Source organism: Glycine soja, chromosome 10 (assembly GCF_004193775.1).
Source record: "Glycine soja cultivar W05 chromosome 10, ASM419377v2, whole genome shotgun sequence".
Taxonomy (NCBI): Eukaryota; Viridiplantae; Streptophyta; class Magnoliopsida; order Fabales; family Fabaceae; genus Glycine; species Glycine soja.
Genome location: NC_041011.1, coordinates 52,288,315 through 52,313,617, shown reverse-complemented (window position 1 = coordinate 52,313,617; position 25,303 = coordinate 52,288,315). Strand labels below are relative to the sequence as shown.

At 35.6% G+C, this 25,303-nt stretch overlaps 3 protein-coding genes across 3 annotated transcripts; 2 read left to right on the top strand and 1 right to left on the bottom strand.

Annotated features, from left to right (window-relative positions):
- The first annotated feature begins 301 nt into the window (after positions 1–301).
- On the top strand, positions 302–2,626 carry LOC114372194 (DNA damage-repair/toleration protein DRT100-like). Its single transcript, XM_028329645.1, has 2 exons — positions 302–492; positions 592–2,626. Exon 2 carries the CDS (start codon positions 648–650, stop codon positions 2,445–2,447), a length of 1,800 nt encoding a protein of 599 aa, XP_028185446.1. The 5' UTR covers positions 302–492; positions 592–647; the 3' UTR covers positions 2,448–2,626.
- A 269-nt stretch (positions 2,627–2,895) lies between these two features.
- Positions 2,896–4,565, bottom strand: LOC114372195 (high mobility group B protein 7-like). Its single transcript, XM_028329646.1, has 8 exons — positions 4,407–4,565; positions 4,103–4,185; positions 3,977–4,022; positions 3,768–3,881; positions 3,636–3,693; positions 3,498–3,542; positions 3,315–3,404; positions 2,896–3,225 (listed from the first exon to the last, which is right to left on the bottom strand). Exons 1-8 carry the CDS (start codon positions 4,502–4,504, stop codon positions 3,157–3,159), a joined length of 603 nt encoding a protein of 200 aa, XP_028185447.1. The 5' UTR covers positions 4,505–4,565; the 3' UTR covers positions 2,896–3,156.
- Positions 4,566–13,176: 8,611 nt separating this feature from the next.
- Positions 13,177–24,911, top strand: LOC114371030 (helicase-like transcription factor CHR28). The gene is made up of 11 exons (XM_028328429.1): positions 13,177–13,270; positions 15,390–15,564; positions 15,648–16,300; positions 17,664–17,735; positions 17,813–17,890; positions 17,982–18,885; positions 20,441–20,571; positions 21,753–21,974; positions 22,713–23,306; positions 23,565–23,774; positions 24,304–24,911. Exons 2-11 carry the CDS (start codon positions 15,459–15,461, stop codon positions 24,406–24,408), a joined length of 3,075 nt encoding a protein of 1,024 aa, XP_028184230.1. The 5' UTR covers positions 13,177–13,270; positions 15,390–15,458; the 3' UTR covers positions 24,409–24,911.
- The last annotated feature ends 392 nt before the right edge of the window (positions 24,912–25,303 follow it).

The following is a 25,303-nucleotide window of genomic DNA, read 5'->3' as shown; positions in this document are numbered from 1 at the left end:
AAAAACAAAGATTGTTGGGTAGTATGTTTTGTGAAATCAAGTGGTTTAAATTCTGCAAGACAGAGAAGAGGAAATGATAATGTAGCTTGTGGAGGTGTTACAAAGCCTAGGTTGAGGTTGAGGTTGAAAGTGAATTTTTATTATTATTTTATAAAAAGGACGACGACAGTGGAAAGAATTTGAATCTAGTGCGCTCCAACGTTCAAATACACCAAGGAACCTCGTGATCCATCAAACGGTCACAATTTTCCATGTGAAGTCCTTTAAATTGATCCAAGGCTCCTAAAATAAAATCCCCTTTCATTTCATTTCATTCACAAGCTTTTTTCTTCTCTAACTATAAATAAGAGACTGCTCAATTCTGCATGCAGATCTCCAATTATCACTTATAATTCTCAGACACCACTTGCTCTCATTTTTCATCATCATTATACCTTCCTGTCTACGTGAAATATCAATAATAATAGACTAAACCAAACCAATGTCGGAGTGGTACTTTTTCTACCCTTTTCCTTTTTCTCCCTAAATTCATCTTCTTTTCAAATTTTCTTTTGCTTTGCTTACCCTAACAAAGTCCTCTTGTCTTGCCAGATCCCAACTTCACACACAGCAACACCGTGAATCTGATCAAGACCCACCTTCCAAAAATGCAACTTGGGAAATGGGTTGTGGATCTTGTTCTCATATTTTCACTTCTCAGTCCTCAGTTCTCCGGAAGTGTGGCAGAGACAACATCCTCTTCAACACCAATCTGTTCAGAAGAAGACAGAGCTTCTCTTCTCAGATTCAAAGCAAGCATTTCACAGGACACAACAGAAACACTGTCCACGTGGACTAGCAGAGACTGCTGCGATGGTGGGTGGGAAGGGGTTCAGTGCAATCCATCCACTGGACGTGTAAACGTGTTGCAGATTCAAAGGCCAGGGAGAGATGATGATGATGAAACTTACATGAAGGGTACTCTTTCTCCTTCTCTGGGCAACTTGCATTTCTTGGAGGTAATGGTCATAAGTGGTATGAAGCATATCACAGGACCTATTCCTAATAGTTTCTCAAACTTAACTCACCTCACCCAGCTAATTCTGGAAGACAATTCCCTTGGAGGGTGCATTCCTCCAAGTTTAGGTCGTTTGCCTTTGCTTCAGAGCCTTTCATTGAGTGGGAACCATCTGAAAGGACAGATCCCACCAACACTTGGGGCTCTGAGAAACCTTGCCCAACTTAATTTAGCAAAGAATTCTCTCACAGGTCCTATCCCTCTTAGTTTCAAAACCCTTATTAATTTGCAATACTTTGATCTCAGCTACAATTTGTTATCATCTACCATCCCGGATTTTCTTGGGGAATTCAAAAATTTGACTTATTTAGACCTATCCTCTAACCTTCTAACCGGAAAAATTCCAGTTTCCTTGTTCGGCCTTGTCAATCTTTTAGACTTGTCATTGAGCTATAACAAGCTCACAGGGAACATTCCAGATCAGGTTGGAAATCTGAAATCCCTGACTAGTCTTCAACTCAGTGGCAATCTGCTCACAGGGAATATTCCACTGTCCATATCAAGATTACAGAACCTTTGGTACCTTAATGTATCAAGGAATTGTCTTTCAGATCCCTTACCAGTGATCCCTTCCAAGGGTATCCCTGCCCTTTTGAGCATAGACATGTCTTATAATAATCTCAGCCTTGGAATTGTACCCGATTGGATCAGAAGCAAGCAACTCAAAGATGTCCATCTAGCTGGGTGCAAATTGAAGGGAGATCTTCCACACTTCACAAGACCTGACTCTTTGAGCTCCATTGACCTATCAGATAACTATCTGGTTGAAGGTATTTCAAATTTCTTCACAAATATGTCCAGCTTGCAAAAGGTCAAGCTCTCAAACAACCAGTTGAGGTTTGACATTTCTGAAATCAAATTGCCAACAGAACTGTCTTCCATAGATTTGCATGCTAATCTGCTGGTGGGTTCACTATCAACAATCATAAATAACAGGACTAGCAGCTCTTTGGAGGTTATAGACGTGTCAAACAATTTTATTTCAGGTCACATTCCTGAATTTGTGGAAGGCTCAAGCTTGAAGGTGCTAAACTTGGGGAGCAACAACATATCAGGTCCAATCCCAGTTTCTATCTCAAACTTGATAGATCTTGAGAGACTGGACATTTCAAGAAATCACATACTGGGTACCATCCCTTCAAGTCTAGGTCAGTTGCTGAAACTACTATGGCTTGATGTATCTATAAACGGATTAACAGGGCAAATACCAAGTAGCCTGTCACAGATAACTGGTCTAAAGCATGCAAACTTCAGGGCAAACAGGCTGTGTGGTGAAATACCACAAACTAGACCATTCAACATCTTTCGACCGGTTGCTTACGCCCACAACTTGTGCTTATGTGGCAAACCTTTAGAACCATGCAAGAAACAAGGGAGTATGGGTCAGTGAGATGCTGACCCTATCATAGTACTAGATATGCTCATGCCTTGTGACCATTGTTACATGAGCAAAATAGAATAGGGGCGCACTACCACATTTGAATATTTCTTTTCAAGGTCGACCACAATGCTTAAGTTCAATTTTATAATTCAATATTGTTTTTAATAAAATATGCACTCATTTTATAACGTGCTTTAGATTCTATATTAGAATAGTCTCAACGGCTTTATATATTATTGTGTGGGCACACTAAAAAAATGTCACTGCAAAACCCCAGCACATGGACCTTGCTTTCAAAGGTTGACCACAGTGCCGAGAGTACACCCTACCCTTAAAAGAATCTTATCCAAAAAAACAAAAAAAGAGTGGCGTGAATCAAGCCAACATAGCAGAGCAACTCCTAGTACTGAATGCAACGCACATGTCAATCTCATGAACATCGCTGTAGCCATCAGACTATTTACCAATTGCCTCAAAGGCTCAAATATATGCAAGCAATAATCAACACAGAAACACACCGGTCAACAAGCCTCTTGTAGAAAACAAAGTGACTACCATTCATGTACATTACAAAAAAAATAAAATATTGCGCATGGATTTTAACGGCATTTAACTCCAACTAGAACATGTTCCAAAATTTACAACCCTAGTCTGTCTAAGCAATATGTGGCCCTTAAAATAGTAGTCATCGGGTTTAAGGAGTGCCAAAATGCCACCATTACTCCTCGTCAGTTAGCTCTTCTTCAACTTCTTTTGCAGCAGCTTCCTTGTCAGACCCAGCTTGATCCTAAACCAAAAGCAACATCTTTAGAACGAGGGAAGAATTACCATCATTATAAAGCACATTTAGAATAAAAATAATATCTATAAGCATACTTCTTCATCTTGACCAGCTTCATAGCTTTCCATAGCCTTCTCATACTCTGCCTTAAGTTCAGCAACTTTATCCAAATAAGGCTTCTTCTCCTGAAGAATCAAGACATCATGACAGTTGATCAAGATCACACAATTAATAAATTAAGGAAACACTTGAACCAAAACACAACAATGTGAACTTACTTCATCAGTCATAGACCTCCACTTCTCACCAGCCTCTTTACCAACCTATATTCCATAACAAATAAGCCAATCAACAAACTCAAATTCACTTGTGAAAACCGAAAAGGGCAAAAACAAACTTCAACAAGTTTTGCTTACCCTTTTAACATCCTTAGAATCAGGATTAGCTTCCTTGAAAGATTTTCTAAAATCATCCCTGCAACAGATTATTACCTGAATCAGACACTCCAGCAAAACCACAGCATCATTAACAAACAAAATAATCCTTACAAGAAGGCAAAGAAGGCTGTGGGAGGACGCTTAGGCATGTTAGGATCCTTGACTTTCTTTCCCTTCTCAACTTTAGCCCTTTTTGCCATAGGCTCTTTGGATTTGGGCTTCTTCCTACAGATTTTGAAAAAGAAACAAGTCAACAAGAGCAAATCCAAACGTTTATAAACACAGATTGAGGAAATTAGGTAGAAGCGGGGGGGAATCACCTCTCTGGCTTCTTAGCTTCAGAAGCCTGTTCCACAACTTGAGCATCTGAACAATCAAACGAAATCAAAATCAGAAGAAGTGACAAAGCAACCGAAGAAATGGAAGAATCGATTATCTATACATACCTAGGTTCATTTTAATTTTAGCTTCAAGGCTGCAACTGTGCATGTCGATGAGTGCAACCGGCACATTCTTCTTGCAGTCGTCGCTGCAAAGAAAACACACGCAACGACAGAATCACATCAGCAAACACAAATAACCAAAGCTGAAGTGAGATACCCTTCTCAGTGTCATCGAATCGCAAATAAAAAAAAAAAAAAAAACATAAACAGCATAGCGCAATCAATCAATCGGAAATATAAAACCTAATAGGAGAATACTTATGAATTGAAACTAATCGAATAAAAGAGTTGAGAGGGAGTAACGAACCATCGAGCAAAAGCACTTCCATCTTTGGCGCGAAGGAGAACGGAAGCAGCGCGAGAATCGACAGCGTCAACTCTCTTCTTCGACTGAGATGAAGCCATTTTTCTGTACCTAAACAACAATGCCCTCACTCACTCGCTGGGTTTGAATGCGAATTACAATTATATAATATGAAATGAAAGGAGGGAAAATCGAATAGCCATGTTTTTTGTTTTAGCGCCAATGACCGCGCCTTTTTCCCTTTTCATTTCCATTTTACTCCATCGTATCAGTTTTTTTTTGTAAGGTCAAGCTACTTAAGTTAAATTGGGCCCATTCATTCTTTTTTTTTCAAATACCCCACATTACATTGGGCCATTTTACTCGGGCCTCACCTCTAATGCTGTTTTCTTGCCTCTACACATTGAAGCTGCCAAACAGTACGAGAGAAGTGAATACAACACATTTTTCCTAATTATAAAATTATATAATCAGAAAAAATTATTAAATATAACATGAAATCCATAAAATTTTGTCTTTTTTAACAGTGACTTGCCCATTTGTACCCGTAAAGTAACAAAAATCCTTAAATTGAAAGCTCGTGTTACTTAAAAATATTACTCTCTTCTTCTGTTTCTAACATAAGTAAAAACAATATTTTATATCTTGATCTTAAATATAAGTAAATTTTAACTAATTTTATATCCTTCATTTAATTGAGAAATTATTTTTAATAATTCTTTTGTTTTTATATCATGTGTCCAAGAAATGATAATTTAAGAAAATTACTTATTTTTTAAATGTAGGTATGCTTTAAATACTACTAAATAAAATTTTGAATTAGTGTAAAGTAGATTTTTTATATTTGAGACCAAAGTACACTATTACAAACATGTCATCATGCTGAGAAGGAAAAAATTAATGAATGACTTAATACGTGATTTTTTTATGTACGGTTTTATTTTATGGTTGTTGTCCTTGTGGAAGGTAAAAATGAGGTTAAACAAATCATTTAAGATAATCAGTATAATCAAAACAATTATATTTAAAGTTAGACTCACTTTGACTATTGTTATAGTTAGATCATTTTTTTTATTTGACATATTTTTACTGATTTACTAGTACGATACCCATGTATACACATGGGGTAATACTGCTACCTATGAGTTAAAAAAAGAACATGCGAGAGAGATGAATGAAAGAATATAATGGGTATTTAAGATTGAAGCGTACTTATCAAAATCGGGGTTCAATTAGCAAGTTTCTTTAAGAAGACTAAACAAACCATGGTAAGACTAACTAGATTGGTTCTATGCAGTGAAGTGAGCCTCTGGCCTCTAGCTAAAAGGGTCATAGTTGAAGTAGTTGTTGTTATTGGAGCGAGCCTTGATCTGCCTCTCCTCCAAAACCTTGTCTTGGCATGCAGAACCACCAGGCGTGGCTCAAATTCATCATGAAGATAGCTATAATAGAAAGAGATATGAAAGCAAAGTGTTAATGCTGCACAAAGGTTAGGACTGTTGGAATTCTGTTTTTGTAACAGAAATTGGATTTCTCTCTCTCTTATTATTAACCGTGGTTTACATGGGTATTTATGTAGCTAACTTCAATTATTAACCACACATTAGTTAACTAAAACAAGTAAAATGCCTAATTTGAATTACACTACAATACACCACCTAATTCAAATTACTTAACATGAGCATTCCTGTCTTGTTCTTCATCTCTTCAAGTCTTCTAAGCTTCACTGCTTTGGTTAATATATCAGCAAACTGATCTTCACTTCTGCAATATTCCAGTGCTAAGTTGCCTTTATTGACTTGATCACGAAGGAAGTGATATTTGACTTCTATGTGCTTGCTACGTCCATGAGCTATTGGATGTTTAGCCAAGTCAATAGCAGATCTATTATCAACTCTTAGCTTCATTATTTCACAGCACTTGACATTCAATTCTTTGAGCAGCATGCTTAACCAAAGAGCCTGACTAGCACCAAATGCAGCTGAGATATACTCAGCTTCACAACTAGACAATGCTACCACCTCTTGCTTCTTAGAACACCAAGATATGGGAGCATCACCAAGCATGAAAATATACCCTGAAGTGCTCTTTCTATCCACAATGTCTCCACTCCAATCTGCATCTGTGTAACCAGTGACTTCAATTTCAGAGTTTTCTGTTGCAGTAGGAAATAATATGCCACATTCCAGTGTACCTTTCACATATCTGAGGACTCTCTTTGCTGCCAGCAAGTGATCTTTGCAAGGTTTCTCCATAAATCTACTTACCAGACCAACACTGAAGGTAATGTCTGGTCTGGAGTTGCAGAGATACCTTAGAGAGCCAATGAGTTGTCTGTATAAAGTGGAGTCAACAAACTCTGTATCTGTACCAGCAGTCAGTTTAATCCCTGGTTCACAAGGGGTGGCAGCAGGGTTGCAATTAAGCATATTAAATCTCTTTAATAGGTCTGTTGCATATTTCTTTTGATGAAGAAATATGCCTATCTCAAATGTCACAAATTCCATACCTAGGAAGTAACCAAGCCTGCCAATATCAGACATCTCAAACTCTTCCATCATCTTCATTTTAAAACTTTTGATCTCTTGTTCACTATCACCAGTAACCAGAAGATCATCTACATATAGGCAAAGTATTATCACACCAGCTGTACCACAGTGTTTGATGTATACACCATGTTCTGTAGTACATTTTACAAACTGTAGCTTCTGTAGGAAACCATCAATCCTTCTGTTCCAGGCTTGTGGAGCCTGTTTCAAGCCATATAAGGCTTTGTTCAGCTTCATCACCTTGTCTTCCATGCCCTTCTTGACAAAGCCAGGTGGTTGCTTGGTGTATACTTCTTCTTCTAATGGACCATTGAGGAAAGCAGATTTTACATCTAGCTGGCTCAATGTCCATTTCTTTCTACTAGCAATAGCAACTATTATTCTTACAGTTTCTATTCTGGCTACAGGTGCATAAACTTCATTGAAATCGAGGCCAGGTTTCTGTAGAAATCCTTTTGCTACTAGCCTTGCCTTGTATTTTGCAATCTCACCAGATGGTTTAATCTTTGTCTTGAACACCCACTTCACTTCTATAGCTTTCTTATTTCTTGGCAAATTTACCATTTCCCAGGTCTTGTTCTTGTGAATTGATCTCAATTCCTCATCCATAGCATCCTTCCAGTGAGGGTGAGCCAGTGCTTCCTCAAGAGATACAGGTTCAGCTTCTGCTAATAACACTAGATTTTGCAGATCACCATCAATATTAATTGCACTGTCAGGAAATACATCATAGTCCTGATATCTAGCTGGCATTGTTGTTTGTCTTAAAGATCTTCTTAAGGGTGCAGCTATGTTGCCTTCAACAATCTCCTGTGGCTCATTATTAGCTTGCATATCCTCTTCTTCTATTTGACTATCATCAAGTTCAACTTCCACTGTATCACTAGTTTGTATTGCAACACTGTTATTCCAGTCCCACTCGTTAGCTTCATCCACTGTAACATCATTGCTTATCACAATTCTTTTGTTCAAGGGGTCAAACAGTTTATATGCTCCAGTACTATGATATCCTACAAGTATCATAGCTTGAGCTCTTGAATCCAACTTCCTTCTATTTTGCTCAGGCACATGCCTATAGCACAGTGAGCCGAAGACTTTGAAATGCTTAACACTAGGCTTGACACCACTCCATGCTTCCTCAGGTGTTAATTCCTCAAGCCTCTTCGTGGGGCTTCTATTCAGAATATGAGTTGCAGTGAGCACTGCTTCTGCCCAGAACTCCTTTGGTAAATGTTTCTCCTTCAGCATACATCTTACCATATTTAGTACAGTCCTGTTTCTCCTCTCTGCAGTCCCATTATGTTGAGGGGTGTAAGGTGCCATGACTTCATGAATTAAACCTTCTTCCTTGCAGTAATTCTCAAATTCAGTTGATGTAAACTCCCCCCCACCATCAGTTCTTAGTAACTTGATTGTGTTTCCAGCTTGTTTTTCAACAAGTGTCTTAAATGATTTAAATGTTGTAAAGACTTCACTTTTCTTTTGCAGCAGGTAAATCCACATTTTCTTAGTAAAATCGTCTATGAAGGAGACAAAATACAAGTTACCTCTATGAGACTTAGCTTCAAATGGTCCACACACATCTGAATGAACAACTTCAAGCTTTGTCTTGGCTCTTGTTGGCACTGTAGTCTTGTAGGATTTCCTGGGCTGTTTCCCTTCACAGCATTTACCACATACACCCTTTGGAGCTTCAATTTCTGGCAAACCAGCTACCATGCCCTTCATCTGCAGCTTCCTCATGCTGTTGAAGTTCAAGTGTCCCAATCTCTTATGCCATTTCCACACATTTTCATTGACTTGAGCAGCTAGGCATTTCTGCTCAAATGAGCTCACACCAACCTTGAAGGTCCTGTTCTTTGATACAGGTACTTTCAAGACACATTTGCCATTTGTATCAGCAACTTCCATATGCTCACCTTGCATATGCATTGAGAGGCCCTTCTCCATCAATTGCCCCAAGCTAAGCAAGTTGCTTTCCATATTAGGAACATACAGTACATCACTAATCACCACCTTACTTCCATCTACTCTTCTTATGCTTACTCTTCCAATTCCTTTGGCCATTACTGTTCTTCCATCTCCAAACTTGATGCTTCTTCTCACTGTTTCATCAAGCTCACAGAACCAATCCTTATGTCCTGTCATGTGATTCGAGCATCCAGTATCCAAATACCACCATTCTTCACAGCCTGTTTCACTGTTAATAATAGCCATCAGCATCACAGTTTCCTGATTATCAGAGTCTTGCGCAAATTGAGCTTCTTCATTTCTCTTTCTAGGCACTTTAGGATTATTACATTCATCTGCATAATGACCATATCTTTGGCAATTGTAACACTGAATGTCTTCTTTAGATTTCTTCTTTCCCTTTCCATTGCTGTCACCTTCTTTCTTCTGATTCTCTCCTTTAGGATTGTTGCCATCTTGCTTATTGTTCTTCCACTTTCCTTTTCCTCTCTTATTCTTCCAAGATTCACTTCCACCACCTTTCTTTTGAGATTTTGCAAACAAGGCTTTCTCATGTTCTTTATCATCTTTCTTTATACTCTCCCTGTTCTTTAGTTTTAATTCATGAGCTTCTAAAGCACCTAGCAATTGTTCTAGTTTCAATGTGTCTAAGTCTTTAGCTTGCTCTATTGCAGAAACGACTACATCAAAATTTGGGGTTAATCCAGTGAGAACCTTTTCAACTTTCATGGATTCAGACACAATTTCTCCACAGCTCCTCATTTGATTAGTTAGAACTACTAACCTATTTACAAAATTGGCCACTGATTCACTGGATTCCATTTGCAATAGCCCCAATTGACGCCTCATTGCCATCAATTTCACCTTCTTTGTTTGCTTATCTCCGGCGTATGTGGTGGCCAGCACATCCCACGCTTCTTTAGCAGTCTCATACTCTATGATCTTCTCAAGAACGTTCGCGTCCACACATTGATGAATCAAGAAGATTGCCTTGTCATCCTTCTTCAATTGTTCGCGATGCGTTGCCCTTACTGCTTCTGTGGGATTCTCCGCCAAAGGTGTAACACCGGTGCTTATGATATCAAGAACACCTTGATACCTGAACACCACCTTCATTTGCGCCGTCCACCTCTCATAGTTGTTGCCGTCGAAGATCGGCAATTTCGCCGGAATCTGGTCATTGCTTTTCTGCATTGCCATCGTTCACTACCGTGTTCCGCCGTGGATCGTAGAAGCTCTGGTGCCAAATGTTGGAATTCTGTTTTTGTAACAGAAATTGGATTTCTCTCTCTCTTATTATTAACCGTGGTTTACATGGGTATTTATGTAGCTAACTTCAATTATTAACCACACATTAGTTAACTAAAACAAGTAAAATGCCTAATTTGAATTACACTACAATAAGGACTTAGGAGTTAGGATGGAGTTTTTTTGTCTTTTTATGTTTGTTTGGTCTATCTAGTGGCACTGTGGATGGCTTGGAGGGGAAGTTTGAAGTGTAGCTTTTTCCTTGGCCAATAATAGTATAGTTGTTTTGTTCACTCTCTAGTCTACAATGTATTGCATTGTCGCTGTGAAAGACCGACTAGGAGGGTCAACGCTACACCCATGAACACGAAGGACTAAGGAAAGTTGAGATAGATTTTAAGACTTATATAGAATACTTACAAAATTATCTACCAAGTTGATAACAAAATTCAAATTCACATGTTTTAAAGATATGAATAAGTTGTTTATCAACTGATCGAACTACATCTTATCGACACTTATAATTGTTTGCTGACACTTTTCGGATGCACCGTTACAATAATAATAATAATTTTATATAAGTAACACTTTTCAAGTGCTCTTTAGATAAAAAAAAATATATATTTATAATAAATTATAAATATGGCTTAACTTTATTACTTTTCAAAACTCTTACATTTGAATGACGAAGTATTTTTTTAGTGCTTTTACTTTTGCTGAATTTCTTAAGTTTTTATATTTTTATATCATGTAATTTAATCTATAAACTTTATAAGAAAAACTTGTTTTTATTTATTATCCTAAAACACTTTTTTATAAAGCTAAATGACTAAATTACACAATAATAAAAAAAAGATTTAACAAAAGTATAAGAATTAAAAACATTATGTACTTGATTATAACATAATGTACTAAAAAAAGTATAGATATACAAAATTTAGCTCGTTTAAACTTATGTGTCATGTTATTATATTGTTTTTTTAGTAAATTTAATTTATTATCATTATATATTATTGGTGAAAGAGTAGTGGTAGTGTCCATGCCATGAGACAAATAAAAAGGATGCAAGGGTATGTATATCTTTCACTGTGAAAGGCCTAAAATTAGGCTGAGAAAGTGAGAATGTTGATATCATTTTCCAAAATATTTGATCGCAGATAGATATATTCTTGACTTTTGATAGATTGATGATAGGTATAATGATTACAACAGGTGAATTATAATGGAATTTGACTTCTCTCTGCTATCCCTTCTCATGTTGTCCTTATGTTACCACATAGGAATAACACTTATATTAATATTTAATAATAACATTTAATTTTAAAAATCATCAAAACTATATAATTTTAAAGGGGCAGTCCAAGAAGTTTCCACAATTAGATCTTTGTACTTTTGGATCCATGGCCAAAATTTATCTTTTATTTTTAATCTTTCTTTTTACTTTTCTTCCTTGTATTTCCATGTTTACCCTTCTTTTTATCACACAAATTCAATCAAAGCGGGGAAAGATCTGGGTGATTACTTGTGGATTCAAGGTTATTTTTTATGTTTACGGTCAAATACCGACCGTTTTTCTTATACATAACTATCCACTCCCCACGTTTTATGAAATAATAGGACTTTAAACTTTCTCCCACGCCATGGATCTACTACATTAACCGATCGATGGTGACTTAAATAGTTGTTGGTCATTTATTTTTGTGTCAACAATATCCATAATTTGATCATGTCATCTCTTGGAATATTATTAAGCATCCTTGTTTGGTACAAAAAGCAACAACAAAAACCACTAAATTTTATTTGAGCTAAAAGATGACTTGTCATTATTAAATTTAAAGTGAACAAACACAATAATAACCAGAACAAAATATTTTTTCACTAGGTCATGTCAACTTTATAGATCACATAATATCAGCAAACTTGGTTAAAAAAATCAAATTTTCATATATATATTGTATCATGATATCATTTTTAACAAATTATCCTCAATGTTCTTCTCAATTTCTTCCCTTTTTTTCATAAGATTAAAAAACATGCAATGACATATTTTGTACTGTCAAACCACCTTAACATAAGATTATGCAATGATATTGAATAAAATGGTGATATTTCTTTTTAGATGTGTGATGTGTTTGAATATCTAGAAAATATCAATAAGAAAAAAAGCCGTTAGTTCCCACAAATCGAAGATGATTTTATCTTCCTATATATTGAATAACACAAACAATCTTTAACTTTTTAATTGAGGCTCCTAAATGATGGACTTTCGCGGTATGACATTATTGAAAAATACAAGTACTGTTCAGACTTCTCATGAAAGAATTAACTATAAGTTCCCAAGAATCAAAGATAATTTTATCCATGTATGTAACAACACAAACAACCCTTAACTTTTTAATTAGAACTCTTAAGCGATGAATTTTTGCATGAGAAATTATTGAAAAAGATAAATATGTTATCAACTACACTTTTCACACGAGAATTACTGGCCTGTCTATTATACTTGTCTTTTTTTTTTCCGCTTTAAAAACTACACAAAACAATTGATTACACTCTTTCGATATATAATAAAGAGTAAACTACTACAAGATTTTGTTTTAATTTATCCTATTAGTATTTTTTATGTTTTGAATAATCAGCCTAATAAAGTGTTTATTAAATAAATGTTTCTCATGCAAGTACTTATAGATAAGTTGATTTTATTATCAAACAGGAGAATAAAACTATTTTTCATATAAATTATAACCTATTTTTATAAATTACAAAAATATTTTTAACTATTTTCATATTCTCTCACAAACAACTATATATTTGATTACAATCAATTTTTATATGATTTTAAAAATAAAATACCAAGTAAATTTCTACATATTAATTATCATTTATAAAATTAAATTTCTGCAACTTTTATTTAACTATTTATTAATGAAATTATTTTTTGAAAGTAAAGTTAAAAGTCAATTGTCAAGGTGTACAAATACTTACGTATAAGAGGGGAAAAAAAAAAACAGGACGTAAGACTGTGGCGCAAGTCTGAGTCGTGAATCATCGTTGTTGTCAAAGTTTAATCTCTCATTCCGTGTTTTCCCCAGATTTTGGGTAAGTGAACTTCCATTCCCTCCAACCTCTGTCGTTTTGATCTTCTCTTACTGCTTCTTGGTGTCAAACTAGAGAGAACCCTAGTCTCTGTGAATTCTCAACTGCTGCCTCCTTCAATTTCTTCTCCAAAGATCGCTTGCTTTTTTTTTACACATTTCTCAAATCAAAAGGCAATCATCAACTACTCACTCAGAATTCCTCGATTCCCACCTTTCCCTTTTCTGCAACGGTTGAGGTTTTGGTGGTTTTGCACGTTTTAAGTCTTGGTTCCACTCTTCCCCTTGCAATGCGGTTGATCTGCTTTGGATGTTTATTTTCATTGGTGTTTTTTTTTTTACAATTGTCGTTACGGATTTCTTCAATGGTGGAAATACATGTACTTTTTATTTTAATGGGTGGAAAGTCACGTGTTTATAGTTTAGGCACGATGGTCGTGTATATGTTAGTGGTAATTGTCTTTGTTTGCGTTTTAATATGGATTTCAGAACAATTTGATGATGTAATTTCGTTAGAATTGATTGATGATTGGGTGGCAGATTGATAGATAAGAGGAGGATTTTTTTTTTTTGATTTTGGTGATGTACTTTTTTTTTTTTATGGTTTTTACTTGGAGGAAAATTTCTGTAGGTCTTTCACTGATTGTTTTGATTTGAGCTCTACTTGTGAATTTAATATGTAGTTGGTTGGAAAGGTCTTTTAAGATAGATGGATGGATGAGAGAATTTCATAGTTCATACCGCCTTTGTAGTGGGACTGTTAATGCTGTCTTGGGGGCATTTATTTTTTTACTAATATTCAAAGAAAATAGATGGATGTTGTTTTTGATGTTTTGCCCTTCAATCTAAGTCACAATATATTGTTAATTATTTTGCAATATTTCTTCTCTTCTGTCAATAATTTTTTTTTTTATCTGAAAAAGAATTTCGAAAATGGAACCCATTTGCTTCAACTCTTATTCTGAGGGTTGCTCTGATATTGTATTGATATTTATGTGGTCATTGTGGTGTTATACTTCCCTTTCTTTCCACCTCCCATTTATTGGTTGGATTTACATGAAAAAGGAATAATGAGATTGATGATAAAATTTTTGTAATCTCTTAATTGCGTTTGCTTGTTGTAAAAAATTGGGAATTATGGATCAAGGTGTACCCTCAGGTGGGTTGCTACTAGATAAATGCTATTTTCCTTTACTGTGATTCACATCATATTTATTTTATTTTGTTTAGTTTTTTTCCCCTTACGTTGTTAATGAATATCTGCTTAATAAGGAAGCTGGAATATGGTTCAAGTTTGAAGTAGATGCTTCACAATGTGGGCCATATTCATCATTTCACCAATAGAACCTGGAAATCTTGTTCTCTTTTAGGGGGTTGAGTTTCTGATTTAATATCAAAGCCCTATAGAACAGCTGTGAGAGAAGGTGTTTTCATTTGGGGAAGGTTTATCCATAGTAATCAATAGTGCGGTATAGCAGCATTATAGTGGGATAGTAGAGTGGAGCAGCCCTGGGCCATAGTGGCAGCAATAGCAGCCGTAATAGTGGCTTTTTGCACGCTATAACGACGCTATCATGATGTAGGCTTTAAAAATCCATTTTTTTACCCCTGGAACATCAGTATTTTGTTTTTTTTGGGAAAATATTCCACAAAACTTACATATGTCTTGACCTCTACTCCTTCACAATTTATAGGATTATTGTTACCCCATTTTCCATTCGTCTTCCTTTAGACTTCCAGTTCACATTCTTCTGATTTTTTTATTATCTAATTTGTTATGTTCCTTTTCTATTAATTTCACCATCATTTTTCATTGTTTTTTTGACTTCATTTCTATGTTCTTATTGCTGATAGATTGATGGTAATTGTGTGTGTAAATTGTGTGACTTATTATTTATCATGAATTTCTTTAATTTTGATTTTTGGAGCAATTATATGTGTAGTGTATACATTATTTACTTTGTAGTATAATATTTAAAATAATGGTCATTCTGCTTCCTGCTATAGCATTTTCAGAGTTAGCTGCTATGCGCTACTATCCGACAAGATTTATAACTATTAACTGTGGATTTATCATTTGTTGTCATGTGGAATGGGATGTTCATGATACCTTTTTACTACAGGTTGGCTCGGCATTTTAATGGTTCTGTTTCTCGGGTGGCTGAGGAAAGAGAATTTCTTATTTTGATTTCATGGATGGGTGTATATATATTAGTTCGTCAGATGATGACTTGGAGGAGATAGATGATCAAGGGAGGACACTTCCGCAATGGGCTACTACTACTGTAAAGAGTTCGGGTGTGTGATCTTTAGTAAAAGCTCCCTTTTAAAATGTATATTTTTTAAATTAGTAATCATCATACATGCAATATTATGTGCAGATAATGGTGGATGGTCTAGGCGGGATAGTTTTTCAAGAGGGGCAAATAGTTCGAACCCAAGCTCTTCTAATGTTTATAATCATTCACAAGTCAAGCCTCAAACCCCACCCGTGTCCAGCACCAATACACTGAACCACAGAATTGCACGAAGAGATGAACCTTCCTACCATGCCCAGAATGGAAACACAAGTCAGCATCAGACAGTTAATTCCCGAATTTCAAATAATCATGGTGCAGATTATGAGAAAATGTCATCTCAGCAAGCTTTCAAGAGGACCCTTCAGTCATCTCTTCAACCTTCAGCAACAAGGGCTCTTCCTTCTTCATTTGCACCAGACAGCAGATTAAGAAACTTAAAAGATAGCACGAACAGTAGTCAACTTCATGATGCATATAAGAACCGTCCCCATGGAGTAGGACCTAACACGTCCAGTGACAGGGGCTACATTCATGAAAATTTTGGCAGGGGTTATGATGAAGATCGTTTCTTGTATCAAAATGGTGGGAATAGGATTCTTCCTTCACCTCTGATGCTTGGAAAGGCTATATCTCCACAGTTTGCTACTTCTAGTGAATCTGCGTATCGTGCTGGAGCAGGTGATGAAAGGGCTGCTGAAAGTGATGAGAGACTAATTTATGAGGCAGCATTACAGGTATTACATGCTGTTTATCATTGTGTTTGTAGATTCCTTAAATTCTTAAGTTGTATGCAGAAGATATTTTCTCTGTTAAGTTTGAGCAGAAATCGTTTAATGAAAAATTACTTCCTTAAGTATGAAGCTTTGTTTGGGACTTATATGTGATGTGTTGCCAAAATTGACTCCTTTGGGAAATTTGTTTTGGTTGTTGAGATGTTGAATTTAAGATGCAGTGCTCCTGGATATAAAAGTGGTGAAGCTGATTTTCTCCCTCTTTTAAAATTTTCTTCTTCATTTTTTGGTGTTCAGTGTCAATTTTCTTTCTTAAAAGGTGTTTAATCCCTCACATGGTTGTCAGGTTGTTAGAATTGTTTTTGATTTGAGGGTGTTAAAATTATTATTGTGTTATCCTTGTGGTGTAGTAGGAGTTAATTCTCTGGAAATACACTATTTACTAAAATTTCTGGTTGTTGCTTTGTTGTTGAGGATTATTGGAACCTGATTTGTTTTTGTATTGTGTTTATGATAAATGTTTACCAACAAATGTGCGTTTTGCTTTTGTGTGAAAAGCCTCAAAGATAAAGAAAAGTAGACATTTGCTGCATGAATGTGTAACGTAGGGTGGCAGAAACATTAGGATTTAGCAGATCAGAATTAGGGTTTATTGGGCTGATCAAGGGTAGAAATCAGGTGAGTTAAAGGGATTTTGGGTTGAGTTGAGAGAAAGATAGTTTACGCATATCGAATATGGAGATGAGGGTTTGAAGGGCCAATTAATGGTTTTTTGGGTGTTTTGAATAGTGTTTGTGAAGATAGGGTTTTAGGTCTAGTGGATTTCTTTACTATAAATTCACAATTCATATATATGGTTGCTATATCAATTATCAAATACGAAGCATCACATTTATTTTAAAAAGCTTCCTAATTCCTATCACTTGTCTTGCTAGAACAGGGGAGTGCCCGAGGCTCTTACTGATGCTAAAACCATTAAAGAAACTTGGACATGAAACTAAAAGAATTAAATCTTAGTTATGGGCTTATGCCTACTTAACATAAATTCAAGAACAAGTACCACCCAAGCACTAAAATTTCAAAAACAGCTCAATGACTGAAAATACAAAATTAAATGAACTAACACCCCACTACAATAGTTGGTGCATGGAATAATACAATTAGTCCTGAAGTAAAACGGTTAAACCTAATTTTGAGTTTCACATGGTTTGGTGTTTAATATTATGCTTTATGATTTATCAATGTTTGTCCTGTATCAATGTGATTTGTGGAAGGTGCTTTGAAGATTATATTTTCAGTGCTTGTGTGTGTGTGCGTTATAGTCTTAGAGACTCAATATTGTCAATTGTGAGTTTGGTTATCGCAGGATATCAGTCAACCTAAAACAGAATATGACTTACCTGCTGGTGTATTGTCTGTCTCTCTTCTGAGACATCAGGTATTATGGCTTGTCTATTAAATTGCTTCTATTATTTCTGTTCTGGGCCATTTATTTGTTATCACTTTGTATTTCAGAAAATTGCATTGGCTTGGATGCTTCAGAAGGAAACCAAGAGTTTGCATTGCTTGGGGGGGATTTTGGCTGATGACCAGGTCAATATTTGATGATAAGTTTTTTAATCAACGGCTCTTTACATTTAATTCTGAGTTTTGTTACCTGAACATCAAAACCTCGTTCAAGCAGGGCCTTGGAAAGACAATTTCAATGATTTCCCTCATCCTGGCACAGAGGTCATTACAGTCAAAATCAAAAATAGATGATACATGCAGTCATAAAACTGAAGCTTTGAATTTGGACGATGATGATGACAATGGTAGTGTTGATGTGGAAAAGCATAAAAATAGTGAAGAATCTGATGATATAAAACCTAGTAGAGAACCAAGCAGTTCAACACAGGCACCTGGTAGAAAAAGGCCAGCTGCCGGTACACTAGTTGTCTGCCCTGCTAGTGTTCTTCGACAGTGGGCCAGGGAACTTGATGAAAAAGTTGGAGATGAAAAGCTTTCTGTTTTGGTTTATCATGGGGGCAGTAGGACAAAGGATCCTGTTGAACTTGCAAAATTTGATGTGGTTCTAACAACATACTCTATTGTGACTAACGAAGTTCCCAAACAACCATTAGTTGAGGATGATGATATTGATGGAAAAAATGGGGAAAGATTTGGGTTATCCTCTGAGTTTTCTGTTAATAAAAAGAGGAAAAAGCCATTTAATGGAAATAAGAAGAGTAAAAAAGGTGGAAAGGGAATTGACAGTTCTTCTATTGAATGTGGTTCTGGCCCTCTTGCCAAAGTTGGTTGGTTTAGGGTTATTCTAGATGAGGCTCAAACAATAAAGAATCATAGAACTCAGGTGGCTAGAGCTTGCTGCAGCCTTAGAGCCAAAAGAAGGTGGTGCTTATCTGGAACTCCTATTCAAAATACTATTGATGATTTGTATAGCTACTTTAGGTTCCTAAAGTATGATCCTTATGCTGTATACAAATCATTCTACAATACAATAAAAGTTCCAATATCCAAAAGTACTATTCAAGGTTACAAGAAACTTCAAGCAGTTTTAAGGGCCATAATGCTACGTCGTACAAAAGGTGAATTTCTTATATTCTGTTTGCTCATGTCCAGACTGATAAATTGTGTTTTACCTTTTTGCTGGCATGGTATGGGTTTTCAGAGTCCTTGCAATATTCTCACTGATCTCCTCTTAAGTATAGTCATCATTTAGATAATCTTTTTTCATTTCATCGCGTTTGACATTTGATACTAGTGTACTACCATTCCTGTATCAGCAGAAATTCATTCTTGTATAGGATGTCTTCTGATAAGTATTCCAAGATCTACCTGGAATAATGTAAAGTATACTGTTCTCTCAAAGAATCAGATAAAACTGTCATTCATGAACCTGTAAAGAGTTCCTTGAGGGTTGCAAAGTCTCTTTCCATAATTTTGATAAATTTGGCTGTGGCTTCTGGGGCAATATTGACTGACACCATATATTGTATTTGGTGTCAGTTTTCTTTTGCTGTTATTTTCTCCCAGAAAATTTTCCATGAGAATGCTAGACATAGGTTTATATTTTTATATCAGTTAAAATAGAAAAAATACTTTAGTAATTTCACATGTACATGGGATACCCCTAAAGGCCTAAGCAGGAAGAGCCTTGACTTTCAAATGGGAGTTTGATGTCTCTCACTCATCTGATATGGGGACTACTCATTCCTGCATTAATCATGTCAGGTTTGGAAGTGTCCTTAAACACCACCATGGGGGATGGGCAAATGGGTATAATACCACTTCTTTAGATTAGATGTCATGAAAGGAGTTTTCATCCTCTGTCATCAAATTCATCTTTGGATAATTTAATCCGGTAGTTGCTGAGAAAATGAACCAGTATGTTCCTCTGATACACCTCTTAGTTTTACAGCCTAGAAATTTCTAGGTATAAATTTTTGGAATTTATCAGGACACGAGAAATCCTCATTTATTTTTGTAACCGATAATGTATGTTCTACTATTACGTTTTACGCATAGCAAGTCCTTCTATAGCATATTAAACACTTTGTTTTTGTAAACAAAAAATTGTTGCCTTTCCCTATTAACCTTGGCCCATTCCAAGGTAACTTGGGCTTATAGTGGGTTATTTTCGGATGACCTGCCAATGAAGGAGCACCTGTAGGAATTGAATGTTGTGTCAATGCTGTTCTTTCCTATCAATTGAGCCAACCTTCATTGGCCAGAATACCATAACTTGGTAAAAAATCTGCTAGAACATTTTTCCTTCATCAGTGCACAATTAGTGAATTTATTTATGAGACTATAGTGTGTGAATAGTATTACATTGTCAGCCTGTTGTTATTTTGCTATTTTTTGGCAAAATTTTCATGTTTTTAAGTGATGGATTATTGCTTATTTTTAGTGAACTCATCCCTAATTTCTTTTACCATACCATTATGTAGAATGTAATGACTTGTAATTATACTCATCCCTACATTGTTTGGTTAAGGGAGTGGACTGAAAATTTTAGCCATCTAGGTTTTGATTCATGTACTTGAGGAGGTTTTTCCTTCGATTTGGATTTTAGAGTAAAACATGGGATGAGTATTGGTCTCTTCTGTTTTATAACATCAATTTCTTGCATTTGTCTAGGAACTTTGCTTGATGGGAAGCCAATAATCAATTTGCCTCCCAAGACAATTGAGCTAAGTAAGGTGGATTTTTCGATTGAGGAGCGAGCATTCTACACCAAATTGGAATCAGACTCGCGTCTTCAATTTAAGGTTTACTTCCTTCAAATTTGTTTACATTAACCTGGACAATTTGTAATTATACTTTTTTGTTTCTCTTAAATAGAGAATCCAGGAATGTCCTTTTGCTAAAGAGATTTTAAACCTAGTGATTAGAAACACATTATGATAGTGGTAGAAGTAATTGTCTATTTGTAGGCAGAAGGGATAGACACTAATATTGGCAGCCTCTAGGTAATATTCAACAACGTGACCTGTAGAACAGAATTTCTTGTATTAATTTTGTTGAGGTGATAGGGATTTGGTAGGGAATGAGGACAAAAGAGCAAGAAAGCTCTCTTATCTATAACTAAGTTTAATCTGTTCAAGCACATAGGTGTCCACCTCTGAAAATTTTCCCACCCAATACCATGAGAATTCGACTCTCTCTGTTTTGATTAGAACAGTTTTCATTTAGTGGATATTTTTTGACGTTTAAATTAAGCACAAATGTCAATCTAGTGATATTATACTATATTGGTGCAGTGTTTGAATTACAAATCGGTTATCACTTATTTATAATAAGAATAAGAATATAATATTTGGTATATATAACAAATTAATACAATGAATAAAATCTGTCACACATTCTATTCAAGAACCTCACACATAACTCCCAAACAAAAACATTACATAACCATCCTACAGTTAGTCGGTTACTAAACAGTAAATACACATACCTCCCATACAACACATCACAACTGTCCTATCATATGGTTTAGAGCATCGAGGCACAAGGACAAGATATTTCTGACTGTAAAATTTTAAATTAATATAGCTGTTTTGAGTCCTTACTTTAATAAATAATTTTTAAATGCGTATGCTATCAATTTCATTTCATGTCTGTTTTTGGGATTGTTTTAAAATCATGCATGATTACTAAATTGTTTCTTACTTTCATAAACGTACAAAAGCTTCAATTTTGTACTTTTGAAAAGCCTGATAAGGGAATTTCTTTCAGATTCCCACCTAGTTGCATCATTAGTTGTCAATAAATATACTTGATATTTAAGAAGTGCTGGGGGAGGAGATTTTTAATTTCCTGTATCTCATTTATTGTATCTAATTTATTAATGCCTAGCATACACTTCCGCAAATTCTAGAATATTTTTGTTCAGCTGATCTTATTTTTCTGAAGTGTTGTAGATCTGATATGAAAAGTTTGTACTTTGCAGGCATATGCTGCTGCTGGGACAGTGAGCCAAAACTATGCTAATATTCTTTTAATGCTTTTACGTCTCCGACAGGCTTGTGACCACCCGCTTCTTGTTAAAGATTTTGATTCTGATCCTGTTGGGAAAGATTCTGTTGAAATGGCAAAAAATCTTCCAAGGGATATGCTGATTAATCTTTTTAATTGTTTGGAAGCAACATTTGCCATATGTCTTGTTTGCAATGTGAGTTAAATTCAGATGTGATATTTTTATTATTTGTTTTCTTTGTTGTGAGTACACTCTCTATGAAAGTGATGGTACTCCAGATCTTTTTGATTATATCTTATAAGTTTTGCTGTTTTGTTCTTATGGATATGCTTACAGTGGCCATGTTTTAGGAGTGCGGTATATTTACACTCCCCATGGATGTTTACTAAATTGACTGAAGTTGAACACTTAACATCTTTCTTGCAAGAAAAGGATGTGGCGGTTATGATTAGGAATGAGTTTTAAACCATTAGGGGTTCTAGTTGTGATTTTTGCAAAAATAGACATGTTTATTATCCCAGAATAATAGGAAATATTTTTTGGGGGATGCTTTTCAATGGGAAAGTTTTTATTAGTGTAGGTAAATATCCAAAACCATCATTTGCAACCCCTAACTTCTCTTTTTATTTAATCTACAGTTCACTATTGTTTTCCTGCTCTTAAATATTATTTTTTTCAAGGACATGTTTTTTATTTTTTGTTGTGAAAGGAAAATTTTTATTGGGATGAAGAGAAAATATTACAAGGACACGATCCTCTTTACTGATACCATGTTTTATTGATTGATTACTGAATCTATGTGACTCTTATTATAATTGCTTAGTTGGAATTTTAGATTTTGATTTCTCAGTTAACCCGTTATAGATGGGTTGTAAACAGTACCAATACGTTGTTAATAATTGCTCTGGCTGATATGTTTTGTGGTTTCAACAGGATCCTCCTGAAGAGCCTGTTATTACGATGTGTGGCCATGTCTTCTGTTATCAATGTGTATCAGAATATTTGACTGGTGATGATAACATGTGCCCTTCAGTTAATTGTAAAGAACTAATTGGCGACGATCTTGTTTTCTCCAAAGCTACTTTGAGAAGTTGCATCTCTGATGATGGTGGCAGTCTTAGTTCAGCAAATTCACATCTTTGTGATTATTCACTAGTGCAGCAGCGTGACTACACTTCATCTAAAATCAAAGCTGTTCTTGAGGTTCTGCAGTCAAATTGTAAATTGAAGATTTCTAGTTCTGACTTACCGAACTCCTCTGGAGGTTGTAGAGATTCACCGTCTTCGGATAATTTATATGTTGAAGACTGTGATTCAGATGTTAGGGTTACAAAACACACAATAAAGTATTCAGAGTCCACAACTGAAGGACCAATAAAGGCTATAGTTTTTTCCCAGTGGACTAGCATGTTGGACTTAGTTGAGACATCATTGAGACAATTTAGTATACAGTACCGGAGACTTGATGGTAGGATGACTCTGGGTGCGAGGGACAAAGCTGTTAAGGATTTCAATACTGAACCTGAGGTTTGGCCCTTCCCAACATTGTTAAAGCTATAACTTTTTTAATCCTCTTCATGGTTATATCAATAATGTGAACCTATTGCTTAGTAGGTGAAGTAGTATGAAATTTAATCCTCTTCATGGTTATATCAATAATGCTTGTTGCTTATTTAATCAGTATGTTTTCCAACTCCTTGAACTTGCATTATCTACTGTGTTCTACAGTTCTAGTGTCTCAACCTCGGTAGACTTTGGTGTCTGACTAGTTGAAATTTGTTTCAGATTGCTGTTATGCTGATGTCACTAAAAGCAGGAAACCTTGGTTTGAATATGGTTGCTGCATGTCATGTTATACTTTTGGATCTTTGGTGGAATCCAACAACTGAAGATCAAGCTATTGATCGAGCTCACAGAATTGGGCAAACTCGTCCTGTTACTGTGACACGGATCACTATAAAAGATACAGTTGAAGATAGGATACTGGCTCTTCAGGTTTGTATCTGTCAGTTGAGTGTTGTTTTAGGTGCCAAAATGAGTCCATACTTAGTGGAAAAATTGGATTTAGGGTCATCCATCACCAGGAGTGAGGTTTAGTATACAACGGGGAAACTGCTCTGCTTTACAAGTTTTGAATTGTTTTCTTTTTGACCTTTTCCCTCACCTATTTACTATTGCTTACTTTTTAAATTCATCAAACAAAATTGACTAGTTGAAATATGACATTTTTATTGCACACTTAGTTTTTTTTTTTTTGAACCTGCGGGTTGGCATTTATGAGATCAACAGAAGTTCTATTAAGGTTCAAGGGGAAGTTGATCTCATAAAAAGCGCAAGTCACTTTTAATTTTTGTAGGTCCCTTCTTCCAAAAGATAATGGGGAAGTTAGCACATGAAGTCGTCTTTTATTTTTTTAGTAAGCTTTGATATACTGGGGTGACAAATTTTGTGATTGGGGTGAAGATAGGATGTATCTGTGGAATGACAAATTCTGATTTCGTTCTTGTGTTGTATCATCTGGCAGGAAGATAAGAGAAAAATGGTTGCATCTGCTTTTGGGGAAGACCATGCTGGCGGTACTGGAACTCGCCTCACAGTAGATGATCTGAAGTATCTTTTCATGGTCTAGACTCTAGACCACTCCTTGCTTGTTCTCCCCATTTGAAGTTTTGGGCGGTTTGGCATGGAGTTAGGAGTTAGGACTTAGGATGGTTCTTAAGGAGGGTATGGCTGTTTTTTCAGTGCCTGCTGACATCGGTTGCACAAGTTGGCAGGCGAGGCCAGGCTTGCTTGATCCAAGTCGTAACTTGATCTGTTTTGAAGTCCACAAGGGCATTTTTGTCCTCCAAACTGCTATATAGCTGAAGGCTGTGTCTGTAAATATACTAATTAAATTATATGGTTTATGAAAATATGTCCTTGCGCAACTGCCCTTTCTGTTGTAGTGTACAGTTTTCTTTATAGTCTTCAACTGTGCAGGGAAAGCCTAGATTGTTTCTCTAGCTGCTAGACATACTTTTGAATTGCTGATTTTACTTTGCCCCCAGCTCCAGTGAATTTGACCAAGTCAATGTGAATTCATATGCAAAATTGAAAACTAGTAATCCAGAGAAATAATTTTTTTTTCCTTCATATTCAGCTATAGTGTACTGCGTATTCATTTGATGTCAATAACCATTTGATGCATACAACTTTTTGTCTTGTTTCAAAATAACGATTTTGACTGCAGTAAAACTTGATTTTATAAAAATATAATGTTTGGTTAATGCCACGTAAAATTGAATTTGTCTCAAAACTGCACTGTCGCTAGAAGTGATAGGGAAAAACATTTTTTTTTATGAAGATAGAGAAAAACAATTAGTTTTACTTGAAAATCAGTTTTTGAACAAAATTAATCTTATAAATTTAATTTCATTCAAAACCTACTTTGCAGGCATCTAATCACCCAACTATTGTTACTAACGTGAAGACGCAACGAAGTTTTGTGTGCATACGCTGTTGAATGATTTTATCAAAATTCCTAA